The sequence below is a fragment of the Carlito syrichta genome, unplaced genomic scaffold, assembly GCF_000164805.1.
Source record: "Carlito syrichta isolate Samal-C Ts95f unplaced genomic scaffold, Tarsius_syrichta-2.0.1 Scaffold309451, whole genome shotgun sequence".
Lineage (NCBI taxonomy): Eukaryota > Metazoa > Chordata > Mammalia > Primates > Tarsiidae > Carlito > Carlito syrichta.
Window position 1 is genome coordinate 455,573 of NW_007253547.1, and position 20,853 is coordinate 476,425.

At 35.7% G+C, this 20,853-nt stretch overlaps 1 protein-coding gene across 3 annotated transcripts in view; it reads left to right on the forward strand.

The window, feature by feature from the left end:
- TEX10 (testis expressed 10) overlaps positions 1-20,550 on the forward strand; it is a 54,736-nt gene extending 34,186 nt beyond the window's left edge. Inside the window, exons 8-15 of one of the 3 annotated variants that reach the window (XM_008067256.2) lie at positions 808-983; positions 2,626-2,803; positions 6,559-6,647; positions 8,060-8,193; positions 12,606-12,686; positions 14,304-14,485; positions 18,513-18,723; positions 20,326-20,550. In XM_008067256.2, the coding sequence (XP_008065447.2) occupies positions 808-983; positions 2,626-2,803; positions 6,559-6,647; positions 8,060-8,193; positions 12,606-12,686; positions 14,304-14,485; positions 18,513-18,723; positions 20,326-20,439 (1,165 nt within the window). In that variant the 3' untranslated portion in view covers positions 20,440-20,550. The remainder of the gene's footprint in view (positions 1-807; positions 984-2,625; positions 2,804-6,558; positions 6,648-8,059; positions 8,194-12,605; positions 12,687-14,303; positions 14,486-18,512; positions 18,724-20,325) is intronic. The other 2 variants (XM_021717175.1, XM_021717174.1) reach the window with 2 other exon arrangements.
- The last annotated feature ends 303 nt before the right edge of the window (positions 20,551-20,853 follow it).

A 20,853-nucleotide genomic window follows, 5' to 3' on the forward strand; every position in this document is an offset into this window, starting at 1 on the left:
GTAATAGAAGAAAGTTTCTAGCTTAGTTCAGTGGTCTCAGGAGAGAAAGGTAACATAAAGAGTGGAACTCAGGAATTTTTTTGATATGGTGGGTTTGAGGTTTATTTGGCACAGAGATTCTTGAGTGTCAGATACAGATTTAGGCCACCTCAAAATACATAAGTGGTTGTTGGAACATAATTTTGGTGTTTTCTTTAAGCTATATACTGTCCATAATCTCAGTAATTCTTATACTATTGCTCTGAGGTAGGTACTGTTACTCCCATTTTACAAAAGAAACCAAGCTTAGGTTAAATAAGTTGGTGAGTATCATGTAGATAATGGGTAGTAGAGCTGAGATTTAAGTTCTGGTTTGTGTGACAACAAAGTCCCATGCATGAATCACTAAGCTCTCAGGAGACCTAGCAAGTGTTTGGTGTTATAACCCAAGACAATGCTTTAGCAAGAATTCCAAATTTGAAGCCATTTTGTGTGACAGCAGATTATACTTAATGCATAGATTTGTTAATATACTATAATAATTGACACTAATTAGGATAAATAGTTCATAAAGAGTTAACTAGTGTCTTTGTCCTTCAAGATAAAAATATGATTTAGATACTACAGGTTATATGACTTTTTAAATTTAGTGGGTAAAGCCTTGGAAATGCTGCTGGCATCTTGTATGCTTTCAGATCTTTTAATGAATAAATGTGAAGTTACTGGTATGTAGTCACTGTGATATATTTAAGCTAAAAAAATTTTTTTTAAATTTAACTTTCTCATTGAAAATTACATTTTGTTTTATTCTTCCTTGGCCTTTATAAGATTTCGTAGTAAAGTGTTATCCCGTTGGCTGGCTGGTTTGCCATTGCAACTTGCTCATCTTGGCTCCCGAAACCCTGAACTCTCTACACAGCTTATTGATATCATTCATACTGCTGCAGCACGAGCAAATAAAGACTTACTAAAAAGTTTACAAGCTACTGCTCTCCGAATTTATGGTAAGAATTTTTTAATGGTATAGGTGGTCATTGGTCTACTTAACATAGGAGAAAAGTTTTTAAGGGGAGCTCTTTAGGTTTGCCTTTCCCTTTAAGGTATAAATTAATTGTATTATAGTTAAATTCCCAAAACATCATGCCACACAGTCAGTTTATTTTTAGTAGTAGTATTTTTTTTTTTCTTTTTCTTTTTTTTTTGAGTTGGAGTCTCACTTGGTCACCCAGACTGGAGTGCAGTGGCCGCTCCCGGCTACCGCAACCTCGACCCGCTGGGCTCCAGCGATCCTTCCGCCTCAGCCTTCCGAGTAGCCGGAACTACAGGCGCGTGCTACCACACCCGGCTGATTTTTTTATTTTTATTGTAGAGATGAGGTTTCGCTGCCCAGGCGGGTCTCGAACCCGTGGGCTCAGGCAATCCACTCACCTCAGCCTCCCAAAGGCGCGGGATTACAGGCTGAGCCACCAAGCCCGGCTAGTAGTAGTATTTATTAGAATAATTATAGAAGGTTGTAGATGCCTATTGCATTCTTAAATTGTCTTTAAAACCGCTTCTCTTCATAAATTAAAAACTAATCTGACACTTTAAGAAGTTCTTTGAAGCTTTGGTGGCAAGACAATATTTTTAATACTTTAATCAAAATGAATATATTGTATAACTTCATGCAGTATATGTCATGGTCTCTGGAACTGACTTACAATTTAATATTTTAAGCAGAAATATCAAAACATAACTGGGATGTACTATATATAAGTTTTTATTAAGCTGTTATGTCGCCCACCATAGACTTCACCATTTTAGAGTGTATAGTTCAGTGATTATTAAAAATGATATTTCTAGGATTGTGCAACTCTTACCACTGTCTAATTCTAGAACATTTTTATCACCTCTAGAAAGAAACCTCATACCCATTAGTAGTCCCTCTTTATTCCCTTCCTCCATTTCCTGAGAACCATTAATTTGCTTTCATCATGGATTTTCCTATTATGAATATTTCTTATAAATGGAATTATATAATATTGGGCCTTTTTGTCTGACTTCTTTCATTAAACATAATATTTTAAGGTTTTATTCATATTGTAAAAAGTATCAATACTTTATTTCCTTTTATTGTTGAGTAGTATTTCATTGTATGGATATGCCACATGTATTATTCATTCATCAGGTGATGGATATTTGGGTGGTTTTTACCTTTTATTGTTTATAAATAGGTATTTTTCAGCATTACTCATATGTATGTAGATGTACATATACACAGAGCAAACAAGAAGGTTTTTGCTTTAAATTAGGTTGATATTGTAATTGTTATGGTTTAGCAAAATTGCTTATCTTTCACTATTGTGCTTTGTACCCAATGTCTTTTCTTCTTCATCCTCATCAAAGTTTTTATTTCTGATGCGTCACTTGCATATTATGAGATTATTATCATGTTAAATAATTCTGTAAATAAATTGATTAGTGTTTTACTTTAGGAATTACCTTAATAAGCCATGTACATGTGCTTTATATTAGTGATATGATTATGCTTTCAACATAAGATATCAACCAGTAATTTAGTTAAAATCGTTAGTCTGTGTCATTAATTTAATATTTGCTTTATATGTCTTTTATAGTTGATTTTTATTTATCTACCAACCCCACTAGATCCACAAGAAGGCGCTGTGGTGGTTCTCCCTGCAGCCTCTCAGCAACGTTTGGTTCAGCTTATATATTTTCTACCCAGTCTGCCTGCTGATTTGCTGTCACGGTTAAGTCGTTGCTGTATTATGGGAAGACTCAGTTCAACCGTGGTTGCCATGCTTATTGGGATACTACACATGAGGTAGCTCAAGTGAGCTGTATTTTAAGTTTATAATCTTTCTCCCTTCTTCTCTTACTGGTAATTTGCGAAATACAGAACGCTTTTAGAGTAGCGTATTGCTAATACCTTCATTTACTCTTTTTTTATTTTTAAGTTTTTTTTGAGTTGGAGGTCTCACTTTGTTGCCCAGGCTGCTAGACTGCAGTGGCACCATCATAGCTCACTGCAGCCTCAATCTTTATTTTTTTTATACTTATATTTTATTTAATAGAACAAGTCCAAAATATTATCAGTCCAATGCAATAACTAAAAATTATTGAGATATTTTAGTCTTTTTTGATATAGTAAAATATATATAATATAAAGTTTGCCATCTTAACTATTTTAATGTATACAGTTCAGCTCATTTGAAAAATTTTTATTAAAGACTAATTTTTTTTTTTGGAGTCTCACTCTGTTGCACAGGCTGGAGTGCAGTGGCATGCTCACGGCCACTGCACCCCTGACTTCTTGGGCTCAGGTGATCCTTCCGCCTCAGCCTTCCAAGTAGTGGGAACAGCAGGTGTGCACCACCATGCCCAGCTAATTTATTTATTTACTTATTGTAGAAACGAGGTCTCGCCATGTTGCCAAGCTGGTCTTGAACCTGTGGGCTCTGGCAGTCCTCTTGCCTTTGCCTCCTAAAGTGCTGGGATTACAGGTGTGAGCCACGGTGCCTGGTGACTAATTTTCTTAGGCAGATCTCCTATCTGTATAAGAGTAGCTCACTCTTAATAGACTTTCTTTTCCAATTTCTTCATGCCAATATAGAACAAATATTTGATTCCCATCACTGGAAGTATGCCTCATTACTGTCAATAATTTTTCCTTTCAGCAGAAGAGAGCTATTTGCAATGTATTGTTTATATGTGAAACTTCAAAGTTTATTTCTTCTGTGTGTATGTGTGTTAGAGTCTAAGTATTTAAGAATTTTAAACATTATTCTTTTTTCATGTTTTTCTTTTTTAGAAATTACGAAGAAATCCTGCCCTTTGTTTAGTGTAGGCATTTATTTAATGTGAGACCTTTAAGAAAAGCAAATGCTATTTTTCCCTAAGTTAAGTGGTTTTGTATTTATTAACTTCCAGTAGAGGGCACTCTGTTCCTTAGATATAACGTTCAGTTAAAATCACCTTTTGAACATTTCTTGAAATTGATTCTCCTTGGAAGCTGCATTTAATATCTTTATTAACATCAGTTATGATTCACTTACGTTTAATAACTTTTGTCAAGGATTTTTTTTTCAATCTTGGATTTTGACTTTTTTATGGAAATTTGAGAGTTGGGAAAATACATTAAGTTACAAAAACAAAATGGGAACTCAAACATTCAATTAAAAGTAAATCATCATAGTTAAAAGTCTGCCAAATTAAATTCTGCTTTCTAGTATTTGTACAGAGTCCATTAGAATTCTCTCTCTGTAGAGTATTTCCAATTAAGGTAATCTCTAAGAATGAAAAAAAAATCAACTTTTTAGCTTTCTTGAGCCAGTGGCATTATCATATTATCACTTTTCATGAGATCAAAATTTAAGACTAATATTTGGTGCATTCAGACATGTGTAGGGTTACTACATATCTTTGGTTTTCTCTTCAAAATATTTCCTCACCATAACTGTGACTGTATATTAACCAACTTTTTATTTCCCACCTGTACTGTTAAAATAGTCATGCTTCTGAATTCCAACTATCATGTCTATTGTTGCCAGATTAATTTTCCTGAATACTCCTTTACTTATTTCTGATTTTTATCTTGTTACATTAATTGGGTCTGTGAGATCAAGTTCAAATTCAGTTTTTGTAGTCCTGATGCCGTTTTCTATTACAAGCATTTATGTAATAGCAGGGTACCTATCACTTAAGCAGTGTTTCATGTTTGAAAAACCTATCAGCTAAAAATTGTTCATGTTTATTTTCTCCTAGTTTTTAAAGAATGTACTTAGAATTGCTGCCCCTAACTTTTTACCAGCCACTTTTAGTTCTTAGATTTTGACTTGTTCCTCATACAGTTCTACTTGTCTTATTTTATAATAATATCCAGTTTCCTTTTCTCAGTTTTTTCTTCTCTACCCCTGGTTTATTTATAGCCAGATTGGGATAACATAAAGCATAAATATGGAAAGGAGATTTACAATGTTAGATAAAATTTCTGAGGAGGGAAAAACTGCTTGGACTAAGAAGTTTGGCTTGGGTTTTAAGTAGTGTGAATGTATAACCCGATTTTTCAGGAACATTTCCAATTTATTCCTTTTGATTCAGCATAATTAGTAATAACATGCCCTTTTACTCTTAGAGGCATTCTGGCTTGGACAGTATATATGTTTTAAAAACAGACTATATTCCTTGTCATTTGTTCCAAGTAGACTGTTGAATGGATTTGCTACCCCTTTTAGCCACTGGATGGCACAGATTGCTTACTCTTTTCACTGGAGTCAAGCGGATATTAGTTTGTTTTTCATCCACTGTTTAGTACTCCTTTCTGTATTGAGCATCTGTGACTTTTCTTTTCATAATCTTCTTAGCTTTTTTTCCATAAACCTTTGCCTATCACCTGGGAATGACATACAGAAAAGTATTTTTGTTATTTTTAACCCTCTATGTTAAGAATTTGAATAAACATGAAAACAATTATTATAATGGTAAAAAAATTACTGAGTGCTTGTAGATGCATTAGAAACTCCTAATATTGTGTGACATGTATTCAGATGTCTTTGATAAAATGTGTAGTCTCAGCTTGTTGCATCCAATCTTTCTAAGCCTTTTTGCTTTACCTGTGGTTGACATTTGCTCTCTTTCTTCCTAGCCTTACCATGAAGGGAATTTTTAAAGGAGACACTGGAAATTGATCTCATAGCAGGAACCAAATAATCCTCATTTAATGAGAAGCTGCTTTACATTTAGCTATTCCTTTGAGTCCTCTGCCAAAACCCTAGCTGCACTATTGGGAAATAGACCTAGTTATAACTTTGCTAAGAATAGGAACACACAGTTGTCTTATAGTGGCTTTAAAGAGAAGTTTTCTCTGCCTAATTAAGATATTTTTGCTTAGTTAGATAGGAAGCTGGAGATTGTTTAAACTTAACTCATTTGTTGAGGGTAAGACTTCATAAAAATCATAGTAAATAGTAGCAGTTGACCTGACTACTGAAAAGCAAAATTTCATCTAGGCTCCTTGGAGCCTGATTTTCAAATGTGGAAATTTTCCTTTATACCATATATGCCAATCAAACATGCTTTTTAATAAAACTTCACACAAATATGTCTACATTTCAAATTTTCCTTTTATAGTACTTGAACTCTTATATATAAGCTAAAGCAATAATACGAATTTTGTTTTAAACTATTAGACTTATTTTCTTTTTTTTTGAGTTGGAGTCTCACTCTGTCGCCCAGACTGGAGTGCAGTGGCCTCTCCCGACCACTGCAGCCTCGACCTGCTGGGCTTTGGCGATCCTTCTGCCTCAGAAGGATCCAAGTAGCCGGAATTACAGGCATGTGCTACCACACCCGGCTGATTTTTTGATTTATTGTAGAGATGAGGTCTCGCTGCCCAGGCGGGTCTCGAACCCGCGAGCTCAGGCAATCCACTCACCTCAGCCTCCCAAAGGCGCAGGATTACAGGCTGAGTCACCGAGCCCGGCTTAGACTTATTTTCAATAAAGAAAAATAGTTACATACTGTGTTTTTGAGTCTTAAGTTGGTTATTTCTGGTAATAGTTCTCCCATTGTTTATTATAGATCATCATTTTCTGGGTGGAAGTATTCAACTAAAGACTGGTTGATGAGTGATGTGGATTATTTCAGCTTCTTGTTTTCCACACTTACAGGTAACCATGTTCACTTGCCAGGTTTAAAAAATGGAAAAAAACCTAGTGTGAATTAGAATTTCTTCTAAGGTTTGCTGTTTGGTTCTCAGTTTTGAAGATGATATTCTGAATGAGTTTTATTATGATTAATACTTAGAAATCTTTGAAGGAATATTTATGTCCTACACTGTCGGGCTCCTGAGGCAGGAAGGTGGATGATTCATCTTTAAATTTCTCATAGTTTGAAGTACCAGAAACTTGAGAATTATTTGAATGTCAGTTTGTTTTCATTTTATTTATTTTTATTTCCTTCATAGTGTTGTTTCTTAACTTTATTCTCATCGTTGTTTACAGTGAATTGGACCTAATTGGCACTTCTTAAAATAGCCAGAGAAAATCTTATTGCATACTTTCAAAATACTAGTTAACAGAATATCCATTTTAAAACATGTTTAAAATGTTTTACTTGATATATAAATAACAGCAGATTTTGGTTAGCTGTTTTGTGCATTCTGTTTGCCCTCAAAACAAAATTACTAACATGAGTATAAGTGTTTTAACTTAGATGCATTAGTGTTATAACTATTGTTTTAAATAATTCTATTTCAACATTTCCATTTAATACTTGGATGATGATGATGAGATTCCTTGAAATTTTCTGAAGACCTGAAATTAGGAGATATAGTTAATACTTAAGATGGGAGAGGCTTTATGTTTTAATAATAGTATCTGTCAGGAAGTTTTTAGTGGTTTTAGAAAGCTCATTACAAGTCAGTACTATGATATGGTTATCAGACTGGATAATGTCTCTTTGGGCTATGCCCATAGAAGTACAGTGATCTGAGCATTAAAACCAGTAGCTGGAGTTGGGCCTTTTCGATGGATTTCGTGTCATTATGAAAGCTACCATACAGGAGGGGCTTTGGCAAGTTGCCTGTGTATGTTAGGCCAAGTGTAATAGAGATAGTAAAGGAATCAAATTTTATTGAAGGAACTACTCATGTATTGTCAAAAATTTTAAAGAAGACTTATGATACAGCAGTTTTAAATCTTTTGAAGTGCTTTTATGTAAGAACATAAAGTGTTTAGTATATACATGCAGTAGTATATTATTACTTTTATTTGTTCATTTGCTTCTTAAACATACCATCATGGAAAAATTATACCTTTTACTTTTTTTAAGGTAAGAGTGGTAAAACCCAAATTAGAGGGGTAAAATTCATTTTTTGCTATATTATAAACTGGGTAAGATCATGTTCTTTGTGTGTTTAATTTTATGAATTTAACTGCCTTCATTGCTAGCATTTCATTTTTTAAAATATTGCATGAAATACAGAAACACAGAGACAACACGTCATCTCTATTTTTAAATAGTTATGAAGAATGTTGCTGCTTTATGATCTTTTCATTGCCTTCTTTGTTATCTGCATTAGGGTTTTCAAAAGAGGAGTTGAATTGGCTTCAGAGCCTTCGTGGAGTTCCTCATGTTATCCAGACACAGCTTTCCCCTGTGCTTCTGTACCTTACAGACTTGGATCAATTTTTACACCATTGGGATGTAACAGAGGTAATAGTGCATTTAAAAAGAATCTGTAATTATTGAAATTCAGTTAATCAACCACTAATAGTTAACTATATGAGGTGGGACCCCAAAAAACCCAGAATTTATTTATAAAAAATTGCATATTCTTACATGTTTAAACTTCAGTCACCTTGATGGAATTACACCTATCAGGATGCTTTTTCCACTCGTCAATTTCAGTGCTTCTGCTAGTTTTTTTGGTACCTCTTCCACGTTTGCAGAATGTTTCCCTTTGAGGATTTTTTTCATCGGGTAAACAAAAAAAGTTACTCAGTGAGATTGGGTAAATTGGGAGGGTGGGGCACAGGGTTCATGCTGTTTTTGGTCAAAAACTGCTGAACACTCAGCACGGTGTGAGCAGCAGGTGCTACTGTAGAACCAGTCACCTGTTTGCCACAACTTGGTTGTATCATGACACAACCTCAAAACGTCCAGGTAAAACCGTTGGTTGTGAGGAACAAATTCTGAGTTTACTACAAGGGGTTTTACACTGGATTTTTTTGTTTTTTTTGGACACCCCCCCCTCCAAATGAGTTGCCTTATGTGAGATGGTTTTAGAGATAGAGACGTGCTCTCTTATTGTGAAAGTGCTTATAATTTTGGGTAGGAGATGTACATTTGTAAAGAGGGTTGTTTTTCATAAGTTATGCCACTTGAAACAGGACAAATTAACAATTGAATGTTAGAGACAGTTTTCTTTAGCATAGAATAAATTTGTTTAAAAGAGAAAAAGCTTCATGAATGAGGAAGAACTTGACTTATTGAAGGATAAGGATTAAGTAGGAATGTTATCCTTGAAGGTGACTTTTTAAACAAAAGTTTATTCATCAGTTCCTTTGGTTTTAAGAATTAATATGTAGCTTATTTTAATTAGATTTAAAACTAACACTTCCTTAAGTTTGAAGTTCAGCTTGCAAGTCTTAATCTTACAATTTAGTAAATTTAAAGAATCATTTTAAAGAGGGACTTTGATTTTATTTTATTCCTTTTACAAGCGTAGTTAAAATTTTAAGTTGTTTAACCTCTATATTTCAATATTTGTATGGTAGTTCAGTTTTCTTATAGACCACAAATAGAAAAAACTTTATAGATAGATTAATAACTTAATAAATTAAATACAGATATGGCATATTTACTATCTTATGTTTTGTTACTATTTAATGAAACTTCAAATTAAAACCACAAGTCTAAATTAATAATTGACATCTTATTTAAGTTGTTTCTTGTTGTTTTTGTGTTTTTAAAATTTATCTATTTATGTATTTTGTAAAGAGACAAGGTCTTGCTGTGTTAGCCAGTCTGGCCTCAAACTCCTGGGCTCAAGTGATCCTTCTGCCTCAGCTTCCAAAGTAGCTGGGACCACAAGGCATGCCACCTTGCCTGACTGCTCAAGTACTTTAAATGGGAATTATAAGGCTGCTGCTTAACCCTAATAGGCAAAATGGCCTTAAATGTTACAGATAATTAAACTATACAAAACTGTCGTCACAAACATTAATACTAAGGATTTGATTCATTTGTTTTTTCATAAGTTTCTTCCCTTGCATTCAAAGGTGTTTATCCAATAAGGATACAGTTATTGCATACCAAATAATTTTGGTTTCAGTTTTTCACGCAAAATTGGTGGTTATGCTTCTCTGCTGCCTAATTTTTTAAATGATCCAGGAAGTTTCTGGTCAGGACACTGACTATATTATTTTCTGTAACCCCCAGTAGGCCAAAGCCTTGGGATTTTTTGTTTTTTTAAAAACCTCTTTGCCTACAGGGTAGTCTCTAGGTTCAAGTTACAAACTAATTTTTCTTTTTTGTTGCTAAACCAATTGATTTTATTCAGTTGATAAGTTTACTTCTTCATTCATTCTATTCCAAATTCTCTTCATGTTCTTCCTATCTCTGAGGACTATGATATCTTATAGATATTTAACTTATTTGTCCCATGACTGTTTGACTTTGATCACAATGCTAAGGTCATGCCAATGACAATGCCAGTGACATTTATCGTGTTTATTACCATAGGACCTAGTACTGTGTTTACTTATAGGCCTTGAAATATATATTCATTTTAGGCTTTCAGCTTCCTTTCTCTCTCAGGCTCTATATAGTGATTTGTAAATACTCAGGGAAAGCATAAATTTTTATGATTATGGCAACACATTCAACTTTTTAGGTAATATACTTGGAGGGGAGAGAGCAGGTATTTTTCCTTTTCTCAATTAGAAATGAAAGAGGAGGTTATATTTAGATTAGCTTTGGTAAACTAGTTTTTTTACAAAGAATAGTGGAAAACGTTATTTAGAAGCCAATGTGTAGAATCTAGTTGTGCCCATTGCTATTGAATGTTGCTTTTCCTAGACCATCTTTGTGGACGGAAATCAGGAATTCAACACCACAGTTATTTCCTGTTTCTTTTTTGTATTTTTTGTGGCTGCCTTCTTTGACAGTGAAAAGCCTGGCTCCCATTATACTTACATTTTTTTGCCTTTCTTTTCTTTTCTATCTCCCTTTGCTGCCACTCCTCTCTCGGTATTCCATTTGGACTCTGGCTCTTGTGGGCAGTCTGCTCTGGGCTATCTTAGCCTTTCCACCACTCTACTATAGAAGTTTACCTAAGCTTGGCCCCACCCAATGGCTTTAGAATCAGGAAGGGAAGAGATGAAGTGGTCATCTGTTATTGAATGGGCACTTTTAAAATTGGTTTCCTTTTTTTTTTTTTTGAGTTGGAGTTTCACTCTGTCGCCCAGACTGGAGTGCAGTGGCCACTCCCGGCCACCGCAGCCTCGACCTGCTCGGCTCCGGTGATCCTTCCGCCTCAGCCTTCCAAGTAGCTGGAACTACAGGCGCGCGCTACCATGCCTGGCTAATTTTTGATTTATTGTAGAGAAGAGGTCTCACCAAGTTGCCCAGGCGGGTCTCGAACCCGCGGGCTCAGGCAGTCTACTCATGGTTTACTTTTTTTTTTAAATGAAAATATTCACTATGTTTGCTTTCAAGTAAGAAGATGGCCTTGGAAATGTTTTTTTCATTTTTACTCATAAGTATAAAAGCTAAGTTTCCATGTAAAAACTTTGGGTAGCATTAACCTACAAGAGATTTTATAGAGAAATAATGTATAGAACTGTTGGGTTTTTTTTCGTACTCTCAAATCTATAAGTAACAAATATAAAAAGTCTTGATTTTTGAGGGTTGATTGTCAGTTCTCTTGAGCTTAGCTTGAGCAGTCTCTTCCTAGTGTATCATTCTTCACTCCACCAGTCTTTGTCTTTTCATTTTTTTACATGTTTCATTTTTGGTGCTATATCTTATTAGATTCTGGTGTTTGTGTTATGACTGATGTATTTTGAAATTTAGACAAGTAAAACTATTAAGGGTTTTACTCCCAAGTCCCTTTTTCTGTTTCCCCATAGCTTCCTCTTACTTTTACCTTTAGAGAATATGAGGCAGGGTTATGATTAAATGGGACACAGCGTTAGTATTTTCTGGGTCATAAATATTTTTCTATGATACATTCTCCAGCATGTAGAAAGAAAGCTTTCATCAGCCTTTTGTTCATATCACTCAGATTTTTCTATTGTAGCACATACTTAAAAAAAACAGTCAAGTCCTCAATGAGCATTATCAACAGGCTTTTGGAAATTGCAAAATGACATAAAACAAGTCCTCAAACAGCATTCTTAATAATGTTGATTGGTAAAAATCTGGTTTCATTATATGTCATTTTAAGTCTCAGTTTACAAGAATCTATGAAGGATGTTAAGTGAGGACTTACTGTATAGTCTCCATCTGGGTAGATTTTAAGCTACTTGAGAGGTGTGAGAAAGAAGAGAGAGTTTCTCATTCTTTCATTTCTTTGCATGGTACTTACTAAGGGATAGCTCAATATTAGTAAATATATATATATATATTTTAAGTTGAAGTCTCACTCTGTCGCCCAGGCTAGAGTTCAATGGCATGATCACAGCTACCACATCCTTGACCTGCTGGGCTCAGGCATTTCTGCCCCAGCCTTCCAAGTAGCTGGGACTACAGGTACGCGCCGCCATGCTACGCTAATATATTTTATTTTGTTTTATTGTAGCGATAAGGTCTTGCCATGTTGCTCAGGCTGGTCTCAAATTCTGGGACTCAGGCAATCTTGCTTCTGCCTCTCAAAGTACTGGGATTACAAGTGTGAGTCACTGCACCTGGCCAATATTTAGTAAATATTTAATAAATGGATTATTTGAAAAATTAGGCCCTATATGAAGTCTGATTGTTTGACCTTTGACATTTGAATCTTAGAGTTGTTTTTTGTTATGTTTCATATTAATATGAGTAAATAGGTTAAAAACAAATCCACCAAACTTGTTTCTAACCTAAAATGTTCTGATTTTGCTGCTGGTTTTCTCCTTTTCTAACAGGCAGTTTGTCACAGTCTGTTGGTTATCTCTGCGCGAAATCAGACCTTTGACATTCTACAAAGTGCCATCAGTAAGCATTTGGTAAATATCCTTCAAGTTTTTTTTTTCTCTTAAAAAAGAACATTGGTTGAGATTGAGTTTGCCATAGCTGTAGAGAGATAGCATGTCTACGGTTCTGAGCTTAATGATACCATGGCCTCTCACAGCATGAGGCAATGGCAAAACCTGAGAAATCTTTTTTTTTTTCCTTTCCTGACTGGTGTAGTTAATTCTGTGACCTTGGGAAAATCCCTTCTTTTCCCAGGGTCTTACTTTTTACATCTGCGAAATAAGGGGCCTGAAAATTATACCTCGGGTCCCTTTCAACTTGTAATGCTCTTATGATTCACATATGCCTGGCTTCAATATGTTGGGTTCCACCTAGAAGGTTTGGGGTCCAAAGTAGAGACACCTAACAAGCATACAGCATGGTCAGTAGAAACAGTGGCCTCAACTCTGAGAATGACTTGTTATCTGATTTTGGGTATCTCTTGTTCCCATTGGTATTCAATTCACATTAGGTATGCCTCTGTATTTGCTTTTAACTTCCTCCAATGTTTACACTTTTATCTTTGGCTTTTTATTATAATCTATTACAGTGCAAGGGAGCACTCCCAAATCATATCTTCCAGAGACTCACTTGTTTGGAAAATCTTATAGGTTGAGTCATGCCCCCTTTTCTCTTTAAAAATATTATTTCCCTTGAGCTGGAAGATAGTATGGCTTTGAATTCCTCGTACTCTTTGCTCCCTGCTGTCAAACTTCCCATCTTTATCCTTGTGCCATCAAAAATGCCCACTTTTTTCCCACTTCCACTCCAGAAATTTAGGCTCTCCTTTGTCTATATTAATTATTCTAGAAAGATCAACATGGCAGTCAGTCTTGGCCATTGTTTTCAGACAGCCTGATGGAGGAAGTCAAGACATAAGAGTTGGCAGACCTTTTTTTATGATTGCTCAACAGTAGTTTCCAGGATGTTGATACCATCTATATATATATATAGTTACAAGTTAGACTCTACCATTGACAGTGCATGCAGTACAGTCTAGATGAATTAGCATACCATATTGATCACTATCTGGCCTTCCAGGAGTTCTTGGCAGTAAAGCAGTCAAATGTTAAATATAGTAATATCTTTTACTGACTTCAGTAGAGATATTTTTTTTATTTGTGTCTGCATGACTAACTAAATAAAAGGGCAGGGGAAAGCTAATTGCAAAATGAATTGTTTGTGCATTTAATTAGGCATGGGGATGGTATCAGAATCAGTCTTCTGGTCTGAATAAACAGTTTTAAGTGTGATTGTTGGTGTCAAGATTTTCTTTGGATGTGTGAGAAAAATCCCATTAAGTAGGGATTTCTGACCAGCATTAGAAATCGTAATGTCTAGAAACTTAGAAGATTTTTGTCATGAAGGGGAGACAGTGGATTAAGGTAATAGTGTTTCTCAATTTCACATGTTTTCAAAGCGATTTAACTTGGGATTAAATTCCAAAAGGAAAACAGGACCTTAAGGTGTGGCAGGTGGCATGTGTTATGTACATTCTCATTTTAACTAGAGGTGATGTAAAGGTAACTCTTCAGTTAACAGATTTTGATTTTATTTGGGGGAGGTTGGTTGTTTTGAAGAGGTAATTAATTTCATTTTTCTCTGCTTAGGTTGGGTTGACTGTAATTCCTGACAGCACGGCTGGCTGTGTTTTTGGTGTTATCTGTAAGCTCCTGGATCATACTTGTGTAGTTAGTGAAACTCTACTGCCATTTTTGGCTTCTTGTTGCTACAGTCTTCTTTATTTTCTGCTCACTCTAGAGAAAGGGGAAGCAGAGCATCTAAGAAAGAGGTAAAGTTTTTTATTCCTCAATCTTAATTTTTCTACTGTTCCCTCTCCTCCCCGCCCCTCACCAAATATTATATACAAGAGTTAAAGAGAATTTAATTTTGGAAAGATCTTAAATTCTCTTTCAGAGAGTTTGTGTAAACCTGACTGGCTTTTCCTTTGTTCCTTCATGAATCCCCTTTGTATTGTAATGGGAATTTTTAGTTTTTTGGTTTTTTCCCCCTTAAGTTACAAATTTGAAAGGGTAGCTGGCATTATAAAGTTTCTTGAGAACTTTCTCTTATTAACATTGCTATATGTTTAGTAAGAAAAGGAATTCTACCCTTAGGAGAATGGGCTATTAGTACAAAGCTTTGTTTTGTTTTGGGCTTCATTAGAGCTTGCCAGAGGAGGATTTTAAATTCTTGGATTTAAGGAAATTGTTCTAAGATGGTAGTGTTTTTAATTAGTCAGTTCTTTTGCTCCTATATAATATGCAGACTTAGAATGGTGGAATAGTTGGGAAGATTTTACTTTAATTTTTTAAAAAGTATGCTCATGTTTATTTTCATATTGGTGTGCCTGTTAAAAATTCATTGTAGAAAGTTTTAAAAAACTAATAGGTGAGCAGATATAAGACAATAAATCATTCTATCACCAGCTGTTAATATTTTGACGGTATATCTTTTTGGTCTTTTTTGAACTTTTAAATGACCTGAAAAAAATATACATAATGAATGTATAAAACATTTATATAGTTTAAAGGGTAATTATAATCCGAACATTCATTTAACCAACCCCAGGCTCAGAAATAATAGAATATTATCAGTATATACACTCTTCATTTACACTTCACAGTTACATTTCTCTTCTATACCCCCGTCTCAGATCACTCTTGTGGTTGACTTCATTGCCTTTTTTAAAAAATGGTTTTATGTGCAATTTGCGAACAGTATCACTTTGGTTTTGCACTGTAAATTTTATATAAGAATGATACTGTACATAGTTTCTGTGATTTGATTCTGTCAGCATTGTTTTTGAGATTTATGTTGATTCATTTATCTTGATTCATTTTTATTTCTCTATACTGGGGTCAAACTTCTTCCTATAAATGGTTAGATAGTAACTGTTTTAGGTTTTGTGAGCCTTTAGGTCTCTGTTACATCTACTCAGTGGGTCTATGGTAGTGTGACAGTAGCAATAGATAATTTGTAAATAAATAGGTGTGACTGTATTCCAGTAGAACTTTATTTACAAATAAAGACTGTGGGCTGCAGTTGGTCTATGGCCATAGTTTGCTTACTCTTCTCTATATAGTATTCTAGTATATGAATGTGCCATTACTTACCATTTTGTTGTCGATAATCGAATTTTTTCCAGTAAGAGTGTGTGTGTATAGAGAAGATTTTGTATATTTCATTTTATATACACTATAAAATTTACACAAAATGAACATAGATTTGCTGATGTTTTTCATGCATCGTCAAACTTTAGGTCTGAAAAGTCCAGAAAAGGACTTAAAATAGCAGGGAGCTTCTTGGGGTTCTAAAGATTTTATAATAAGATTTCCACTTAGAAATGTGCATATTGCTGTTTGTCATTTCCTGTCACTTGATACTTATTCACTTTTGTAATTTCTTAAGAGAAACAGTCTGCTTTGAATTTGTGTAGCCACACTGAACAAAATTAAGTGTGTATAATACTTGTTTGCCTGCTTAAAATGCTCAGTTTTAGAGGTATTATCTTCTGGGTATTGGAAAGGTTGATATTATCGGAACCTTGTACATATCTCAGGATGACAAGAGTCATAATTGGCAGCCAGAGTTTTAGATATTTAAAATTCTGCTTTGGGTTACTTTCCCCCTGGAGAGGTGTTTGTAAGATTACAAAATGATGCTGGTATATTACTGGAAGCCTTTGATTTCACAAATGCTGGCTAAAAGTTACGTTTGAATCTGTTTGAGTTGTTGACTGCTGTGTCTGCTGTACCTCGAAGACACTGTTCTGTTGTCCTCTTGGCTTATTGTTACTAATGAAAAATGTACTGCTAATCTGAGCCTGCAACCTGAATCTGTAGGTAGTAATCTATTCTGTGTTTTTACTGTTTTCTCTTTGACTTTGGTTTGTTGCAAATCAGGATGTGTTTTAGTGTAGGCTATTTATCCTGCTTGATACTTAGTGTGTATCTTTAATGTGAAGACTCCCTTTTTTTCTTCAGGTCTGGAAAGTTCTTATTTATTTTTTCTAACTCTCTTGCGCCATTGTTTCTAGACTTTTCTTCTAAAAACGCTTTTTAAGCATAGAGAGCTTCTCATTCTGTTCTCTTTATCTCTTAACATCTTCCAATCTGCTAATTCTTTTATTTAATCCTCCTATTGAGTTTTCATTTCATCAGGAATCATTTTCTTTTGGATTTTTTTCTCCTTTGGATTTTTAGTTGCCACTTTGTCATTCTTGCTTGATCTTGGTTTATTGGTATTACTTTAAAGCTCCTGTCAGTTTGTTCTGTTCACTCTTTATTTCTCTGGTGTGAAAATTTTCTCTTATTCAGAGGAGAAAGTTGAACAAACTGATGTTTTTGGGTGCATACCTTTTCCCTAAGTGCATCTTTTGTGGGTGTTCTATGGAGGTTTGTGAAGACTTCCCTATGGGAAATTTGACATTTGCTTTTTCATGGCCTCCTGCTTTATGTAAGAAACTCAGTTCAAGCTCCCTGCTTCTCACACTTAGGACCTGAAGCTTTAGCTTCCTTAAATCCCATATCCATTTCTGTACCCTCTGTTGGGTGTCTTCGTATGAATTTTGTCATAGTTTCTGCTATCTAGAGGTTTCACCCATCTGGCTTTTAAGCTTGACTGTGTATTTTTTTTTTTAAGGTCTGTGACTATTTGAAACCTACTCGAATTAACAAAAGTATGCCATAAAAATACTGGACCATTACAGGAGTAACATTTAAAATCTCAGGGCTAGGAATTAGAAGTCCAGCAGGAACCAAAGTAGCTTTCTCTATTCTTTTTCTTCTAGATTGTTTTAGTCTTCATCTCTGCCTTTGCTTTATTATTAGCTGTGTTGTACAGTCTAGCTTTCCTTTTCTCCTTGCACATGGCTATCCCGTCCTGGCTCTGTATCCGTCTTATAGGACAAATATTTAAATAAGAGGACCTGGCTTGCCTAGAATGGATTCATTATTTACCCTAGATGCAATTGCTATTTGTAGAGTCGGGGAGGTTGGTCACATGGTGAAAGGGCTGCTCCCTTTAGACCTGGAGGTAGTCAGGTTCTCTTAGAAAGCTTTGGGAACTAGGATAGTTATACTCTTGGTATAGAAACTGCAACAGACTAAGGTCAGAGCCTTTAGCACTCAATGGACTCTCCCTCCAAAGGAATATTGCTCCATTTAAAAATGTGGTTAGGCCACTACAAGTTCACCATCTTTACTGTAAGCATTTTTGCTTTTGCTCTATAAAAATGCCAAGAGAATAATGCTCATTTATATTTGAACTTACTGTCTCTGTTCTTTCATAATCTACATAGTGGTTCAGGAAATGATCCCCTTATTGGCTACTTTCAGAAATATATTTTAGCTTCTGATTAGCACATCTTTCTCTTTGTACATCTGCCTTCTCTGAGACATTGAAGAGGCTGAGTCCAGGTCCTAGGCTTAGTTTCTTTTCTTCCTTTTTTACCAGTCTTATTCTTTTGATCTCCATAGTTGTATAATGTGGAATGATGTCTGGTGATAGGTAACAGAGGTTTGCTTGTGTAGATCATTCTGTTCTCGTGCAAGTTCTGTTATATATAATCCACCAGGGTTTCAAAAATGTCATGGTAAGCCTAGGAAAGTGGTGGCTGCTAGGCTTTCTGAAGCCTATAAGGGAAACCGGCTAATTAATTCTTCATTGGTTTTGCTTATTTAGTTCTGATGAACCCAGTTCTTAATTAGTTAACACACCATGCTTCTTAAAAGAACATTTCAGTTTAGGGCAATATGGAAAGGAGATTTTGTTTGTGTTTCAGCTCACTTGACTCATTTCTGTCTCTATTTTTGTAGGGACAAGCTATGGGGGGTCTGTGTCTCCATCCTGGCACTACTGCCTCGAGTCCTCAGGTTGATGCTGCAGAGCCTGCGGGTGAACAGAGCTGGGCCTGAGGAGCTGCCTGTTGTGGGCCAGCTGCTTCGCCTGCTGCTTCAGCATGCACCCCTCAGGACTCATATGTTGACCAATGCGATCTTGGTGCAGCAGATCATCAAGAACATCACGGTAAGAGCATAGTCTTAGGGGCTTTGTATAATTAGCATAAGAGTGGATTCAGAGAGGGTATGGGGTAGTGTTTTGGTGGAGAGTAGAGTTCGTGTGCATTGACTGACTCTTGGAATTAAGCTCAGTGCGGTAGTACGCCAGGGCTTCTCCTGCTGTCTAGCACCTGACTGTGACTTAACCCAGGGGGACTGTCTCTCATTCTAGAATCAGTAAAAAAAAAGCCCTAAAATACTCAAACTGAATGAAAGTGGCACTAGATAGCTTAGTTGGAGAAGGTAAGGACATTGGTGTCGTTCCTATCTATTGATGAACTGCAATAACTTGCCAAGTTTTTTTTTGTTTTCTTTTTTTCTACCTATCCAAGCTTGTTTTTTTTTCATCTGTAAAAATGGGAATGATGCTAGCTTTGTGTTTGTTGATCACTGAGTATACCTAATATTTGTTAAGTACTCCATAAATGTTAGCTATCGTTAAGGAAATTATTTAGCAAGACTAAACCTTAGGTGAATTTCTAGTCACTTAGTTCACTGAAAAGTAAAAGGAAATCAAAGGAAGGAAGTTGCTTTGTCTAATGGTTGGCTCTTTGCCTTTGGCAGTGTCTGTTTTGGGGGGCAGCTCTGTTTAGGATGTCTTTAGTGGTTATGATTTGGAAGGGTTAAATAAGTGTTTTTTTTTTTTTTGAGTTGGAGTTTTACTCCATTGCCCAGGCTGGAGTGCAGTGGCACACTCACGTCCACCCCAGCATCGACCTGCTGGGCTCTAGCGATCCTTCTGCCTCAGTCTTCCAAGGAGCCAAAACCACAGTCGCGTGCTACCACGCCTGGCTAATTTTTTTTTTTTAATTCATTGTACAGACTTTTTTTAATTCATTGTAGAGACGAGGTCTTGCCAATGCCCAGGCTGGTCTCGAACCCACAGGCTCAGTCAGACCTCTCGCCTCGGCCTCCCAAAGTGCTGGGATTACAGACTGAGCCACCAAGCCTGGCCTAAATAAGTGTTTTGTTATAGGTGTTTGATTTGTAGATTATTCACTGAGGTGTATATTAATACTTTGGGGTATTAGAGCTTTTTCATGTATATATAACACAAGTGCTCATGCAGAATTTTCTCAGTGGCCTTTATGAAAGTTATGTAAATAGCAGTGAAATAATTCAGAAATAGTTGAAGGGAAAAAAAATCAAGAACTTACCAGGTTGGAGAATCAGCTCATTTTGTAAAGAAGAGGTGAAGAGAAATTGTCAGTTGGTTTTGTAGGATTCTTCTCTTGATGTTAGTGTAAAGATCATGAGACACTAGAGTGCCAGGAGGTGGGGAGCAAGGGTGCAGCGATGGTCGGTGGTGAAATTTCATTATCCTTAGCCTCTGTAGGAGGGATCACACTCACTAAAAAACCAGTAGCACTTGAGGATATAATTAGCAATTTTCACCACTTTTGGTAATGCCCAATTAATAATTCCTGTTTTCTGAGAAGACGTCCTGCTGTTTATAGATTGGGACACTGTTGCCAAGGCTCTGAGAAGTCAGGTTTAGGTGTGAGAAATCCTGCCAGGTAGCCTAGTAATTTTGGTACAATTCTCGAATTACTTTTGTTTTTCTCTCCAGACATTGAAGAGTGGAAGTGTTCAGGAACAGTGGCTCACAGACCTACATTATTGCTTCAACGTGTATATCACTGGGCATCCCCAGGGACCTAGTGCTTTGAGTGCAGTGTATTGAAGAGGCCATGGTACCTCCTGTTTGAAATTGTTTATTCATATCTATCTTATTTTAAAGAAAGACTGATATAATAAATGTTTGTCATTAAATCTGAACTTTTAAAAAAGTTTATGAACCTTCCTTTGCACCACAATAGGAAAATAATACTTGAGAGTTCCCACTGATGTATAGTCTGGTTCCTGGCCTGGCACATTATATGTGGTTATAGGTGGTAACCATTATAGCCATTTCGCATTTCATAGGACCTAAATATTTACAAAATACGGAGTGATACTGTAGTACCTTCTGTTACTTACCAAGAAATAAGCCAAATCTTTGCAGTCCCATCTAGGCAGGCCTTATTCTTTGTTTTTATAATTATGAAAATGATATAACAAATTAGCAAAGTAAAAAGCAAGATGATTAAGTTAAGTG